Here is a 15,352-nt window from a genome sequence, read left to right as displayed (position 1 = left end):
TATACCTCAAGTCTCAAGGTCTGGTATGTAGAAAAATCCCAAAGGACAGCCAGCAGCAGCACCACTCCTTTATATCCCCTCCTCCCTCGCAAAACAACAGCTCACCCTCTCTTCCAATCCCAAAACAAGAGGTGTAAAACATGACGCATCCGGTCTCAGCTGCTGCCCTGTTACCACACACCCGCCCAAGAGCAGCAGCAGATCAATGATCTCACCGTGCAGCAGCGAAACCCTGACTCGCTTATCTAGCTGTTTCGCCAAACGCCACTAACACAAGCTTCCAAGCCACGCTAGCCCGGAAACGTGCTGACAAGGGTCTGGGGAGCTCCAAAAATAATTCGAGCTCAGCTTAGAGCTAGCTATGGGGAGGGAGGGAGCTATGGTGGAGATTGTTTCAGCGCGCGCGCCTGCTATATAAAAGTACAGATGCTGAAGAGATTGATTTATTCGCGGCCACTTGAAACAGCTATGTATCTAGAGAGAATTCAACAGAATGAATATGTAGCTAAGCTAAGAGAGACAGGACAAGAAGAAAAAAAAGACAAGAGCCAATTGCAAGAGACTACTCGCTACCCGCAGGCTCCTCCTCTTCAAACAGCACCAGCGACACACCGGCCTTCACGACGTCCTATACGCGCACCACTCGTTAGCCACCACCAACCCCAATAAATAGACAGTCAACACCCAGCCAGGGGATAGAACACTCACGCCCTCCTTATGCACAATCTTCTGCACCACGCCATCGTGCGGCGCACGTATCACCTATGCATCCCCACCGCACATTAGCCACACATCCCCACACCCCACATTCCACATTCCACACTCCACATTCCACATTCCACACTCGGGCAAAACCTACCGTCTCCATCTTCATACTCTCAATCACCACCAACACATCGTCCCTCCTCACCCGACTGCCAACCTCCACCTCCACCCGCAGCACCTTACACGGCATCGGCGCCACAACACTATTCCTCACCTCCGCCACGCCCAGCGCCTTCGCAAACCACCCCGGCCGCGGCAAACCCAGCCGATACTCCTTCCCGCGCTGAAACACCACGACCACGTCCTCGCTGCGCACCACCGTCGTCTCCAGCCGCGTGTGCGGGTAGAACCCCACGATCTTTGACCCCCCCTCCTCCTCCGCGCCCGCGACGCTAACACCGGTGTACACAGTGCCATCGACATCCACATCATTCTCTCCCCGCCCCGTCTGCACCAGCGCAACCTTCACCGTCCTCCCCGCCTCCCCCTCCCCCCCCTCCTCTACAAACTCCACCACCCTTGCCTGCACACCCCCACCAAAGCCGACGCCCCCACCGAGAACACTAAACGGGTCGTCCCCGCGCTGCGGGATGTTCTCCCGCACCACGAGCGCCAGCGCCGCCTGCGCAAACACCTCTGCGGGCGTCTCCTCGCGCGCAAACAGCTCCGCGCGGTGCTTGTCAATAAACCCCGTCTCGACCTCGCCCGCGACGAACGCCGGGTGAGCTGCGAGCCGCTTGAGGAACTCGATATTTGTGCGCGGGCCCACAATCTCGTACTGCTCCAGCGCGGCGCGCAGCTTTGCGAGCGCCGCGTCGCGGGTGGGGCCGCGCACGATGAGTTTCGCGATCATGGGGTCGTAGTGGGGGCTCACTGTGTCGCCCTGGCCGAAGCCCGCGTCGATGCGGACGTCGTCTGTTGTGGGCGGTGTGCGCAGGTGCTGCAGGAAGCCCGAGTCGGGGGTGAAGTTGTTGTTGGGGTTCTCGGCGTAGATGCGTGCCTCGAAGGCGTGGCCGGACATCTTTGCTTCGACCTCCTCCTGCGTGGGGATGGGGAGGCCGCTGGCGACCAGGATCTGCCAGTGCACCAGGTCCGTGTCCGTGACGGCCTCGGTGACGGGGTGCTCGACCTGCAGCCGCGTGTTCATCTCCATGAAGAAGAACTCGCCCGTGTCATTGTCGAAGATGAACTCCACCGTTCCCGCGCCACGATACCCGACTGCCACCGCGGCCTCGCGCGCCTTGGTCCAGAGGTCCCTGCGCACGTCGGGGGCGAGGAAGGGCGCCGGCGACTCCTCGAGGATCTTTTGGTGGCGGCGCTGCACGGAGCAGTCGCGCTCGCCGAGGGCGACGCAGTTGCCGTGCGCGTCGGCGAAGACTTGCACCTCGATGTGGCGTGGCGTCGTGATGTAGCGCTCAATGAGGACGACATCGTCGCTGAAGGAGGAGCGGGCTTCGGACTTTGCGGAGACGAGCGCGGAGGGGAAGTCGGCGGGGGTGTGGGCGATGCGCATGCCTTTGCCGCCGCCGCCTTTGACGGCTTTGATTAGGACGGGGAAGCCGATCTTTTCGGCTTCCGAGAGGAGGAAGGCGGCGTCTTGGTTGGGGCCGTGATAGCCTGGGATGCAGGGGACGCCGGCGGCGAGCATGATGTCTTTGGATTCGCTGCAATTGGGTTAGTAGATTCGTGTAGATAGGCTGTAGATGTAGATTGTAAACCTCTTGTTCCCCATCCTCTCGATCGCCTCCGGCGGCGGGCCAATAAACACCAGCCCCTCCTCCTCGCACCGTTTCGCGAACTTTGAGTTCTCACTCAACTATCTCACCCATTAGCCCCCCACCAACCTCCCCCCAAGATCCACAAACACAGAGAGATACATACAAACCCATACCCCGGATGCACACTATCACACCCAGCCCTCTTGGCCACACCAATGATCTTCTCGCCATCCAGGTACGCCGCCACAGGGCCGATGTTGTAGGCGTGCGGCGTGACCAGCGCGTGTTGCGCGTGCGCGTCAGGGTCGGTGTAGACAGTGGTTGTGCGGATGCCATGGAGGGTTGCGGTGCGGTTGACGCGGCTGTTGGTGGGGGGGTTAGCTGTGGGGTACGACCGGGGTGCGGGGAGGAAAGGGCGAGGAGGAAAGGGTAGAGGGGGGAGAGGGGGGAGAGGGGGGAGGGCGGGGGGGGGGGGGGGGGCGTACAGAGCTATCTCGCCGCGGTTGGCAATCAGTATTGATGTTAGTGGTTTTGGGACTATTCCTGCTGCTGAGGCGGGGGTGGAGTAGGGGCGCCGGAGGAGGAGCAGCGGGGAGAGGGTGCGTGTTGTGCGGCGGTACATTTTTCTCTCTGTCCTAGGTTCCTAGCTATAGCTGTTTTTGTGGTGGGTTGAATTGTGGGTTGAGGTGTGCAATTGACCGACTTTCTCAATATACCAATGCCGTAGCAGTCGTAGGTAGTCAGTCGGAGTTGACCTCACAGCTAGCTAGCTACGTATTTACAAGTAACCATGTGAGCACATGAGCTCGGCTACCCACGGCACAACCGGCGAGCCCCGCCCTTCTCGTCATTCCCCCTGGTGGGCAGGAACACAGAATTGCGTCTTCAATCAGCAGGTTCTTTCTTCCTCTCCTGAGATGGAAGGTTGAGTCTCGGCCTCGGTGGGCTCAAGCCGGCAGGTGCAGTCGCAGAATTATCATTGACCACCCCGGCGTAGCTCTAGCCATGTGTAACCCTAACCCTGGCCAACAAGGGGGTTGGAGGGGGCCCTAACCCTGTGCTCGGGAGCAGGGTGTGGGGGAGAGCTGGGGATGGGGGTGGGTCCGAGGTAGGCTTTCGGGTGTGGGGTAAGGGGGGAGGGAAAGGGGTTGGCGGGGGGAGGAAGGGTGGAGATGGGGCCTTGCAACTGGGTGCGGCGGAGGGCCGGTCATGAGATGTCACTCACTCGTATTTGGGCCGAGCTATGTGTTTTGGCTGGCAGTGGTAATGATATGTGGATGGATGTGGATGTGGATATGGATTGAACAAACAAAAAAGAAACCCCCCATAGGCAGCTAAACTAAAACTACAACCAAGAGCCATAAAAACTAAATAACCTGGTCCCTATACTCGCGATTAAACGCCCTCCCAATGACAATCTGCCTAATCTGCGTCGTCCCCGCGCCAATCTCGTACAGCTTCGCATCTCTGAGCAGCCTCCCCGCGGGCAGCTCATTCACATACCCATTGCCTCCAAGACACTGGATGGCGTCGAGGGCGCACTCGGTCGCGCGGTCGCTGGCAAACATGATTGCGCCGGCGCAGTCCTTGGTCTCGATTGTGCCCTCGTCGACGGACCGCGCGGCGGCCATGGTGTAGGCGCGGGCGGCGGAGAGCTTGGTGTGCATGGACGCGAGCTTGGCTTGGATGAGCTGGTTGTGGGCGATGGGGGTGTTGAATTGCTTGCGCTGGTGCACGTAGGGGAGGGTTATGTCCATGCAGGCTTGCATTATTCTGTGCAGTGTTAGTGAGAGTTCGTGTTAGAAGGTGGAGAGAGAGCATACCCGATGGGCCCGGCGGACAACACAAGACGCTCGAGGTCGAGCCCCTCCATGAGCACCGTGACGCCCTTGTTGGTGGCGCCGAGCTGGTTTGCGTCGGGCACAAACACGTCCTCGAAGATGAGCTCGCCGGTGTTGGACCCGCGCATGCCGAGCTTGTCGAGCTTGCGCGCGCAGCTGAAGCCGTCCATGCCCCGCTCGACAATCAGCGCCGTGATGCCCTTTGAGCCCGCGTCGGGGTCGGATTTGGCATAGACGACGACCACGTCTGCGTCGGGGCCCTGAAGCTGAATTAGCACTGTAGAGCCCAATCCCATAGCTATCTATAGTCGCCCGCACTCACATTCGTAATCCACATCTTTGTCCCATTCAGCACCCACCCACCATCCACCTTCCTACACCCACTCCTCATCCCCACCACATCGCTGCCGGCACCATGCTCACTCATCGCCAACGCGCCCACCTTCTCGCCCGCCACCAAGCCAGGGAGCAGTCGGGCCTTCTGCTCCTCGCTGCCGTTGAGCGTGAGCTGGTTGACGCACAGCTGCGAGTGCGCCGCGTACGAGAGGCCGATGGACCCCGACGCCCGCGAGAGCTCCTCCATCACGATGCAGTGCGCCTGGTAGCCCAGCTCCAGCCCGCCGTACTCCTCCTCGGCCGTGATGCCGAGGAAGCCGGCGGAGCCTAGCTTGCCCCACATGGCGGCGGGGAAGGCGTTGCTGGTGTCGGTGTGGGCGGCGAGGGTTTCGGGGATTTCGCGTTCTGGGGGGGGGGGGGTTAGTGCGGGTATAAGGGAGGGGGGGAGGGGGGACAGACTGGTGAATTCGCGGACTCGCTCGCGCAGCTCGATGAGGTCCGAGGTGGTGGGGGGCGTGAAGTTCTTTGTGTGTTTTGTGGAGGCGGGGCGGGCGTGGGTTGACAGGATGGGGCGGGCGAACGTGAGGGAGAGCGCAGGCCTGGGGAGGAGTGTGCGGGCGAGGGCCATTGTTTAGGTGTATGTAGGTAGCTCTATAGACAGATGGATAACTTTACTGCAATTAACTCAATTGTAGATATCACACGACAATACGAGAAAGTAGGAGTAGAAGAGAATGAGGAGAGAGTTATGAAATTGAAATTAAATAGCTTGATAACCCTTCCAATTGAGCCCGTGGTGGTGATGCGTCGTCGTGTCACGGGACGGGTCTGGGTCTGCGGTTATCGTCGGCGCATGTCTCACTCTCTCTGTCACTCCCCCACACCGGTTCTCCTAACCTCCTCAGAGCTATCTATCAAGAATACAAAACCCTCCCCCAAGCTCACCACCTCCATCCCCCATTCTCACCAGTACACCAACAGCAGCAATGCCCCTCCCCCTCCGCCTCCCCCACCGCCTTCCCCCCCTCCTCCGCCGCCTCCCACACCGCACAATCACAACCCACACCCACCCGCACTTCACGACCCCCGTCTCCGTGCTCCCCACCCACATCGACACCAGCAGCGACACCTACGCCGCCAATGCCGCCCACATGAGCGTGCTCAACACGCAGCTGCGGGAGCTGCACCGCACCATCGCGCTCGGCGGGCCCGCGGCCGCCCGCGAGAAGCATCTGCAGCGGGGGAAGATGCTGCCGAGAGAGTAAGTCCCTACCCCCCCCCCCCTGGCTGTGTGGTTAGGGGCTGATGGAGGAATGGCCGGGGGGAATAGCCGTATAACAGCCCTGCTCGACACGGGGTCCGCGTTCCTAGAGCTCTCGCCGCTGGCGGGACATGGGCTGTACCCGGGCGAGGATGTGCCGGCGGGCGGGATCATCACGGGGATTGGAAGGGTGGCGGGGGTGGAGTGTATGGTTGTTGCGAACGATAGCACGTATGGTCCCCCCTTCCCTTCCCTTCCCTCTGTCTATGCCTGTCTGTATAGCTAGCTATCTCTAAGCTATCTATATCTGCTTGAAGCTACAACAAGCTACTAACTACTACTATTGCTATTGCTACAGCTGCAAAGGCGGCACCTACTACCCCATCACCGTCAAGAAGCACCTCCGCGCGCAGACCATCGCGCTCGAGAACCGTCTGAGCCCCCCTCCTCCTCCTCCTCCCCCTCTAAGTGCCCATCCCGGCGATCACTGACACTGACACTCCTCTTCTCCAGGGCTGCCGTGCATCTACCTCGTCGACTCCGGCGGCGCAAACCTGCCGCACCAGGCCGATGTATTCCCGGACCGCGAGCATTTCGGCCGGATCTTCTACAACCAGGCACGCAGTACGAGCCCACCTTCCTTCCCATTGAGCTTGTTCCTACACCGTAGCATTATTAGCAGTAGCAGTAGCAGAGTAAAGCTTACACCAGTGCCCCCCCAGTGTCCGCCCAAGGCATCCCGCAACTCTCCGTCGTCATGGGCCCCTGCACCGCCGGGTTCGTCCCCCCCCCCCCCCCGGGCCCCTATCCCCCGAGTGCTACCCCATGACCCACTAACCCAACTCCCCCCCTGCAAAACAGCGGCGCCTACGTCCCCTCCATGTCCGACGAATCCATCATCGTCGCCAACACGGGCACCATCTTCCTCGCGGGCCCGCCGCTCGTCAAAGCCGCGACCGGCGAGGTCGTCACCGCCGAAGACCTTGGCGGCGGCGAGCTGCACAGCAAGGTCTCTGGCGTAACCGACTATCTCGCTGTCGACGACGCGCACGCGCTTGTGCTTGCAAGGCGGTGTGTTGCGAATCTCAATTGGCCCGAGGGTAGCGGGGTAAGTAGTGGGGGAAGCGGGGGGGGTGGGGAGGTGAAGGAGCCGCTGTATGATCCGAAGGAGCTGAATGGTGTTGTTGGGGAGAGCCTGAGGAAGCAGGTGGATGTGAGAGAGGTGATTGCGCGCGTGGTGGACGGGAGCGAGTTTAGTGAGTTTAAGGCCAACTACGGGAGTACCCTTGTTACTGGTAAGCCCGCCCTCTCCCCCTTCCCCCTTCCCCCGCTCCCCCAACTAACCCACCCACCCCCCTTCCAGGCTTCGCAAAGATCCACGGCTACCCCGTCGGCATCCTCGGCAACAACGGCATCCTCTTCTCGGAGAGCAGTCTCAAGGGCGCGCACTTCATCCAGCTATGCACGCAACGCAACATCCCCCTAGTCTTTCTGCAGAACATCTCCGGCTTCATGGTCGGCCGCGACGCCGAAGCGGGCGGGATCGCCAAGAACGGCGCGAAGCTGGTCAACGCCGTGGCGTGCGCCGACGTGCCAAAGTTCACCGTCGTGGTGGGCGCGAGCTACGGCGCGGGCAACTACGGCATGTGTGGCAGGGCGTATGGGCCGAGGTTTTTGTGGATGTGGCCGAATGCGAAGATTGGGGTACATCTCTCTCCCTCTCCCCCCCTCTTATTCCTGCTGCATGAGGATGATGATGAAGAAGAAGAAGAAGAAGAAGCTAACAGAGAGCATGGTGGTGGTAGGTGATGGGCTCCGAGCAGCTCTCCTCCGTCATGGAGACGGTCGGCAAGAGCGTTGATCCGGCGCTCAAGGAGCGCATCGACAGCGAGAGCGAGGCGACGTTCTCGTCGGCGCGGCTGTGGGACGATGGCGTCATCCCGCCGGAGGATACGAGGCGCGTGTTGGCGCTAGGCTTGCGGGCGGCGTTGGGCGGAAGGGGAGAGAGCGCCGTGTCGAGGTTTGGGGTGTTTAGAATGTAGATAGCGCGGCACTGGGGAGGGAGGTGATACCGTCATAGTAGTTAGTGGCTGTTGTGTTATAATGGAGTTTTTTATGTTTTTTTTTGTGTGCTGGGTGATGGGTGCTGGGTGATGTGTTGTGACGGGGTGATTAGTGGTGATGTGAGAGTGTTGGTGTGAGTGAGTGAGTGAGTGAGCAACGACGGGTGACAAGTAGATAGCAGTGAGTGACAAGCGATGACGGGAGTACACACACAGAGAGTATTTAGAGTAACGGATGGCTGTGCTCGATACATGTACCCTACCCTATTGCATACTCTGTGTAGGTGACACTCACATGTAGTAGTAGTAGTACATGTAGTACCCACCGCACCGTAGGTGTAACCAGCTTATAGGTGCTACATATGCGGTGCAGACAGTCTACAGCCTACAGGGGGGCCGCCGTGGGGGCTGTCCGGACTTCGATCCATCCTGGCATACATACATACACCTTACTCATACCCCCCACTGCACGCACTGTCAGTCTCTATCTCTTTGTGTAGGGAATATATTACCCTCGTACTCCACTCTTACACCTCGCACTTCTAACCTCTAACCTCAATCTCAACCTCCCATCACTCACCTCTACAACCACAACCTCCCACCACCCATCACTTCTTCACCACCATCACCTCTTCACCACTCACTTACCTACGACTAATCACCCCCCCCCCCTCTGTCCGTGTCCGTGTCCGTTCCGTTCCCAAGCATTTCCCCCCCCCCCCCCCCCAATCCCAATTCCCAACCCCAATTCCCAATCCCAATTCCCAATCCCAGCTACGGGAACATATCCGACATCCCGGGTCCCCCCCGCCGCTCAGACCCCCCATAGGATATAGGCTTTTCCGCACGCCTTTTCCGTTCCGCATCCGCATATCCTTTTTCCGCAGCTGATTCTCCCTCCCAGCCGAGGGCAGGGCAGGGCCGGGCCGGCGGTCGGTGGGTCGGGGGTGGGCACCGGGCATGCTGGTGTGTGGGTGGGTGAGAGGAGTGGGAGTGGGAGGAAGTGGTGGGAAGCTCTGGTGGAGGTGCAGGTAGTGGTGCAGGTACTAAGAGGTGGTGGTCCTGGATAGAGAGGGTGGGTGGGTTTACCAAAGAGTTCGTGAGATGAAGTGCTTGGAGGAGTGGAGTGCGTGAAGGTCCCTGAAAAAAGTACCTATAGTACATAGGTACCTACCTGAAAGTGCCTGAAGAGACATTAAAAGTGCCGGGGACCATGGCGAGGACCAATATCACGGGAACCGCGTCTACGGAAAAGAAAGCTCAAAAAAATAAAAGGTGACCAAAGACCTGTCAAGCGAAAAGAAAGCAAATCAATCAATCAAGCAGCTCCCGAAACAAAAAAAAAAAGCAAAAAAAGCAAAAACAAATTGTAGACAAAAGTACCTACCGTAGCCGTCTGATCAGACATCGCACCGCCGTCAGTTACAGATCGTGAGGTGAGGTGAGGTGAGGTGAGATGAGGTGAGGTGCGGTCCATGCACCAGGGCCACAGACAGAACAGCAGCTACAACATCGATACCCCCTCCGGTACGGCTTCCCTCCCCAAAACCCAAAACCCAAAACAACTAAATTCTCATCTGAGCACTTTGCAGTTATGTACTCGCTTTCGCACGCGCGCGCGCGCACAATCAACCACCACCAAAAAAAAAAAAAAAAAAAAAAAAAAAGTGCCGCCCTCACATCCTCACCGCCTCCGGAAACGTCTTCCATCCATCCATTGCTGTCTATAATTATAAAGCCTAAATACCAAGAAAATAAAAGGAATAAAAAACATATAAAAAAAGAATATGAATACATACACAAAAGCAATGTTTTCCCCCAGGACCCATCTCATCTCATCTCATCTCATCTCATTCCCATCTCGCTAGTCGCTACCATACAAGACCGGGGGGGGGGGGGGGTTAGAGCAACTCTCTACCGGTTTTAAACATTTACTCCCCAAGCACACAACAACCTATGTACCTACAAGCACACACACATGCACACAGGTATCTTTTTTTTTTCCCCCCAAATCCAAATTTCTGGGACACCCGCCCGGCCGCGCCGCCAAAGCGTTATAATTCTTTACCCGCAGACCGTACCCCCGGGAAGCTAAGTATGGTAGGGGTAGCTAGGGGTAGGGGAAGGGGAAAAAGAGGCCCCAATTGCAATATCAAGCAAAAAAAAAAAAAAAACAGCCAAACCTGGCAACCAAGCTCCGGCCGGCGTGGTTTGGCATATTTGTATTGTGTGCATCAGCCCAATATAAATAATTCGCGACGCACCCTGAAAAAAACAAAAGGTACATGTAATTATCCTACTCTCTAGTACCACCCTTTGTACCTTTGTAACTACATGTACTCGTCTATTCATAGCGTTTGTGAACACCACCGCTATTGCATGCTATACAAAAAGGTTGTCTTGGCTATTTTTTGTTCACAAACGCTGTGAAAAAACGAGTACATACCTACCTTTCTATATACGTGCCGTCGATCTATGGGGTGATGGTGTTGGAACAAGCTAGACAACATGTGCTAGTAGGTACAGGTAGAGATGTAGTAGGTATAGAGCTACCGGAGGTGTATGTCAAGCAGGAAGGAGCGAATGTGAATGGTGAAGGGGCCGGCCCCGGGGGGGCGCGCGGGGGGGGGGGGGGGGGGGTTGGTGAAGTCGGAAATCGAAATCTGTGCCTCCGCTCTGACAGATAGACCGCCAAACAAGACAGACAGACAGACTGCCGGGTCTCTATAACAAACGTCTGACTACAAGCAGATATTATAAGTTACGAGTATGCACATCGCTTCTCACCCCACGTGCACTCCCACCTACTCTAGATAGGTGTAAGTGCGTATCTAGAGCAAAAAAGTAAGTAGAGGGTACATGTACCTACATGTAGGTTTGTACCTAGTCTCGTGCCCAGCCTGTGTTTGCTTTGTACCTACAATACGATACTGTACCTTGTGTTCCAGTTTCCTATTCCTATTCCACGATAGGTACCTCCACCATCCATTAAGGTTAGGTCAGGGCCCCGCCGCCCGTTTCAAAAACCCCAATCCAGGTCCTCTCCACGCTGCAGCATACCTTCCTCGGTAACGAACTGACGTTTAGGCAAGTCAAGTCTATTCCACTGGCAAAGTACCTACCTCCATGTACCACCCAGGTATCCAGCCAGCCAGGGTCAGGGTATGTGCCTACTATACATGTACCTATAGTATCTACAAGGCCGAGCCTCCACCCCCACTCCAAGCTTCCAGATGGATACGTTGTGCTCTAGATCTTCACACCAACCTGCTCTACGCCTCATGCCTTATGACGCCCACCCCCGACGATGACGCCGCAGCTACCAGGTACATACATGTACTCTACATACAGTACTTCGTACATGTACTTTAGCTGGGTACCGAGCTGGGTGGTAGCTACTTAGTGCGTGTAGTATGTAGCTACATGTACCTCCTTATACGTAGCTAAACAACACGGTTTCAAGTTCAATTGGTGCAATTCCAGTAGGATTATTCTGAGCTTGGTGCGGTGTAACCGTGAGGATCAAGCCCTTCCCTATCCTTAAATATCCGCTACACGACATGCAACAAAAAAAGAGAGAGAGTGAGAAAAAGAAAACCCGAGGGGAAAGGTACCGGGATTCGAAAAGAAAGAAAGAAAAACACTAAAATCATTCTTTTACCTCCTTTGACAAACGACCAAAAATGCCCAAATTGAACCACGATATAAAATAAAATAAAAAAAGAAGGGAGAGTAACAGTAAAACGGTGGCGGCTACAGCACAAAAAATGGGTTACCCAAATCAAAAAAACATAAACAGCAGTCGACGCCAATGATCGCCAAATAAAATAAAAAGATGATGCCCCTATAATCCGCGCGCCCTGTTCTCGCCCTTTACCTTATTTCCCATGTCTTCGTAGACGTTCCCTCTCTTTCCCAAATGGCGCCGAATGAAACATATATATATATACAAACAAAATAAGGAAGCTTCAAGGGTAGAAAGCTTTCTCCGATACCAGGAAATTCAAAGGGAAGGTTCAAAAAAAAAAAAAGGGAATTATGTCCCGGCGGGGGTCAGTGAAAACAAAACAAAAAAAGTCCAATCTTTAAAAAAAAAAGAAACCATAACCATTGACCAAAGAGATTACCCCCCCACCGCACTTCCTTTCTGTCGCCATTCCAGCCTTATAGGATTACGCAGAATCTTGATCTACCCTGTCTCCCGCCCGACGTTTTTGGCGGTTTTTTTCCTCCGGGCGGTTTCTCTTTGCCATATCCATCTGAACCCCAGCCGGAATTCGCATCCGCTCTCATCATTTGCCTGCACAGGTCCAAAAACACCTCATCCACGTTCTGTCGTTTTCTTGCTGAGGTCTCGTAGAATGGGACACGGCCCCATTTCTCTGAAAGGTGGATGGCGCGGTTGCTATGGACAGCACGATCTTCCTCGAGGTCCGATTTATTGCCGACGATGACGATCGGGACGCTTTCGGCTTCCTTGATACGCAGAATCTGGTCACGGAGGTCGGAGAGTTCGGTCAACGTGTTGAGACTTGTTATTGAGTAGACGAGGAGAAAGCCTTGGCCTACGTGAGGTGATAGTTGTTAGTCAGGGGTTCGGGACGGGGATTTATTGAAGCTAAGGTAGGTACCGGTTTTCATATATATTTCTCTAAAATGACGTTAGCTTTTCGCTTGGAAGGTAGGTGGGCAGAAGCTTTTTCTTACCTCATGGCGGCTATTTGCAGACGGAAAAATTAAATACGTTAGCTTTTCGATAATTCACAACTTTCCCATGGTGATTGGTCCTTTCCCCCGTTAAATACACAAAAAAGGTTACTGACTAAACTGTTCTGTTCCTGCGGTATCCAAGCTGTATTATAATTCGCCGCGGAAAAAGTAGTGGGCTTCATATTAGCCTTTCCTAAACACTCAAGCTGTGGGTTGGGAGCGGAATTTATTTCGCATTGGTAGAAGGGCACACTAACATCTCGAGTATGCATGACCGGCCCTGCAATAAAATCCTTCATTAGTCTTCCGTTGCAGTAGTAGAGATGGTGGGAAGGCTGTTCAAAAGCTCACATCAACATCGATGACCTTCCGATAGGAATCCTCGATGGTGGGGTCATAGGATTCTATCCACTCATTGTGAACGAATTGTGCTACACATCGACGAATAGTTTAGTCTCCTAGGCACGCGACACCAGTCCCGGAGGAAGCGGAAAGGAAGAATGAACCTGTAAGACAGCTTTTACCAACACCACCTGCACCACCGAACACCAGTCAGCAAGGCCAAACGAAGCAGACGAAGCTAGATTAGCATGGCAATAGTGATGCTTACCGGCTCCTAGTATCACGATGTTGTATTCTCGTCTTCTGCTGGACCGAGAGGAAGTAGACCCCGTTATTAGCCGCAGTACGTTTTTACACATGGTATCCTCCACTCGAAATAGGGGAACGACAGACGACACAGCACAGCACAGCACTCACTGTATGTGAGAGGAAGCGGGAGGTAGTGGTTGGGGGGGTGGGGAGGATATAGGAGCTAGGTGCAGACCATACCTGTGCTGCATAGATAGTTTTAATGTGCACCTGGAATTGTATTTGATGTGTATGTAGAGAGCCGCCTTGTATATAGTGTATTGGTAGGCAATGTTAATGTAATGTGGGTAGGATATGTACGGTGCAGCAGGGAGACAGACAACCAAAACACACCACGGCTCGATGACGAGTGGGAGGATGAAGTGGGGAGACGCGGAAGATAGATGGCAGGCTGGAACCGAACGTCTTCAGGGAAAGAATGAAATAAAATATATGAACGAAAAAGAAAGAAAAAAAGATATATAAGTAAGACTTCAAGTACTAAGTGGAATAAAATAAAGTTTCAAACGACTGGAAGTTAGAGACAAGAAAAGGATTATTAAGTCCAAGAGAGTAAAGAAAGAGGAAGGCAGAAGGCAGAGAGAGCAAGGAAAAAGATCGAGTGAGAAACCGGGCGCGAAAATGATCGACCGCGTTCTGGAAGCTTTGGGGGGGGGGGGGGTGTGGAGCTAATACGCCGGTGCAAAATGGGAGGTGAGAGAGAGAAGAAAAAAATACAGTTACACCATTGTTACCCGTAAACCAGAAAGGTAACTTATGGGCCTAATTAAGGAAACCGAATTCAACTGCTGGGTTCAATTGTGAAAAAGCGGGCGCGGGCGGTTGTTTGTGGGGGCGCGCTTTGGAAGTTCTTTTACTTACTATCGTTCACGGGGTATTGGCGGACACTGGGTGTTGACGGATTGCAGGCAAAACTTGGCTTGGCTGTCTCTTTTTTGGTTTGTTCGTCAACACCCAGTGCCCGTCAATACCCCGTGAACGACAGTACTGCTTCTACTGCTACTTACTACTACCACCCCCTTGAGGTCTTCAAGGCTTCAACGCGCCCGTCCCGGCAGTTCCTTTAGAGTCCTCGTTTATCTGCCCTACCTGCAAAGAGGGGGGAAAAAAATACACGTCTCACAGCTACATACATGTATCATACCCAGGAAAGGCACTGCTCTAGAGTACTTTAGAGGTAGGCTGTATGTACTACCTAGAGTACATCTCTACATATTTAACTTCATGCATAAACAAACAAGACATTCAACACCATCTGCATCGTTTCGCTGGCGGTCCATCAAATCAACTCAGACAACGAGCGGGAGACAGGCTTGACTGACAGCAGACGTTCGTGTAAAGTAAGAAGGGGGAGAAAGAAAAAAAAGGAGCTGTTTCGTTTCGAGCTTTCTCCGAAATTAGACAGCGGCGCAAACAGCTACCAGCCCTCTAAACCCGATCAGTAAGGGTTCCTAACGCTCGGGCTGCTAAGAAACCGTTACAAACGCGGTTAGACCTCTTCCCCAACACCTATTACTGGTTCGTGCCCCCAGTTCCAGCTTGGCGTGCATTAAGCTTGATTTTGACGCGACAACTTTTTTCCACTTGGGCTCAAAAACCCAGTCAACGCCAGAACGCCTCCATGCACGAACATCAGCCTGCAGCAAATCGATAAGATTTTCTCTTGGGAAGTCAACAGCACTGGATGGTGAGAATACCCGGTACAAGGTGGGATATGAATCGTTATCACATCCGTTTCGTTGGTTAGCCAGGTTATAAAATTTCCCAAGACGGTAAGACCCGTGGATGGAACATCGGAGAGGTTAACTTTGGCTGATTACAATTGATAGGAGGATAAACGAAAAGTAATATTTTCAAAACCACTTCAGGGTTCAGGAACCAAATATACCAAGAACAACGTTCTTCATTATCTTCAAATCTATAAATATCAAGCCATTATAAACAACTAATAATTATACAGTATCATAACGCTCCAACAAAAGTATTTTAAACGTCTAAGTACCCAAC

The 15,352-nt window shown here is 54.4% G+C and overlaps 6 protein-coding genes across 6 annotated transcripts; 2 read left to right on the top strand and 4 right to left on the bottom strand.

Moving 5' to 3' along the window:
* Window positions 1–562: 562 nt before the first annotated feature.
* LAJ45_08142 (uncharacterized protein) lies at window positions 563–3,105 on the bottom strand (the record flags this gene model as incomplete). The annotated part of the gene is made up of 7 exons (XM_046117695.1): window positions 563–628; window positions 709–762; window positions 860–1,288; window positions 1,370–2,429; window positions 2,484–2,581; window positions 2,647–2,845; window positions 2,969–3,105. 7 exons carry the CDS (start codon window positions 3,103–3,105, stop codon window positions 563–565), a joined length of 2,043 nt encoding a protein of 680 aa, XP_045968982.1.
* A 745-nt stretch (window positions 3,106–3,850) lies between these two features.
* LAJ45_08141 (uncharacterized protein) lies at window positions 3,851–5,288 on the bottom strand (the record flags this gene model as incomplete). The annotated part of the gene is made up of 4 exons (XM_046117694.1): window positions 3,851–4,256; window positions 4,307–4,584; window positions 4,647–5,065; window positions 5,120–5,288. 4 exons carry the CDS (start codon window positions 5,286–5,288, stop codon window positions 3,851–3,853), a joined length of 1,272 nt encoding a protein of 423 aa, XP_045968981.1.
* Window positions 5,289–5,646: 358 nt separating this feature from the next.
* On the top strand, window positions 5,647–7,963 carry LAJ45_08140 (uncharacterized protein; the record flags this gene model as incomplete). Its single annotated transcript, XM_046117693.1, has 8 exons — window positions 5,647–5,921; window positions 5,991–6,152; window positions 6,280–6,353; window positions 6,435–6,545; window positions 6,644–6,698; window positions 6,783–7,216; window positions 7,285–7,625; window positions 7,727–7,963. 8 exons carry the CDS (start codon window positions 5,647–5,649, stop codon window positions 7,961–7,963), a joined length of 1,689 nt encoding a protein of 562 aa, XP_045968980.1.
* A 4,185-nt stretch (window positions 7,964–12,148) lies between these two features.
* LAJ45_08139 (uncharacterized protein) lies at window positions 12,149–12,696 on the bottom strand (the record flags this gene model as incomplete). The annotated part of the gene is made up of 3 exons (XM_046117692.1): window positions 12,149–12,549; window positions 12,616–12,635; window positions 12,692–12,696. 3 exons carry the CDS (start codon window positions 12,694–12,696, stop codon window positions 12,149–12,151), a joined length of 426 nt encoding a protein of 141 aa, XP_045968979.1.
* Window positions 12,697–12,920: 224 nt separating this feature from the next.
* On the bottom strand, window positions 12,921–13,536 carry LAJ45_08138 (uncharacterized protein; the record flags this gene model as incomplete). Its single annotated transcript, XM_046117691.1, has 5 exons — window positions 12,921–12,974; window positions 13,046–13,125; window positions 13,201–13,227; window positions 13,305–13,339; window positions 13,526–13,536. The coding sequence occupies 5 exons, from the start codon at window positions 13,534–13,536 to the stop codon at window positions 12,921–12,923; spliced, it is 207 nt and encodes a 68-aa protein (XP_045968978.1).
* Window positions 13,537–14,031: 495 nt separating this feature from the next.
* On the top strand, window positions 14,032–15,294 carry LAJ45_08137 (uncharacterized protein; the record flags this gene model as incomplete). Its single annotated transcript, XM_046117690.1, has 7 exons — window positions 14,032–14,038; window positions 14,521–14,522; window positions 14,587–14,685; window positions 14,839–14,863; window positions 14,948–15,032; window positions 15,093–15,117; window positions 15,175–15,294. The coding sequence occupies 7 exons, from the start codon at window positions 14,032–14,034 to the stop codon at window positions 15,292–15,294; spliced, it is 363 nt and encodes a 120-aa protein (XP_045968977.1).
* Between the last annotated feature and the right edge of the window lie 58 nt (window positions 15,295–15,352).

Source organism: Morchella importuna (assembly GCF_003444635.1).
Source record: "Morchella importuna strain M04M26 chromosome Unknown Morimp01GS028, whole genome shotgun sequence".
NCBI lineage: Eukaryota > Fungi > Ascomycota > Pezizomycetes > Pezizales > Morchellaceae > Morchella > Morchella importuna.
Note: the sequence above shows the minus strand (reverse complement) of the source record. Positions and strands in the feature narration are given on the sequence as shown.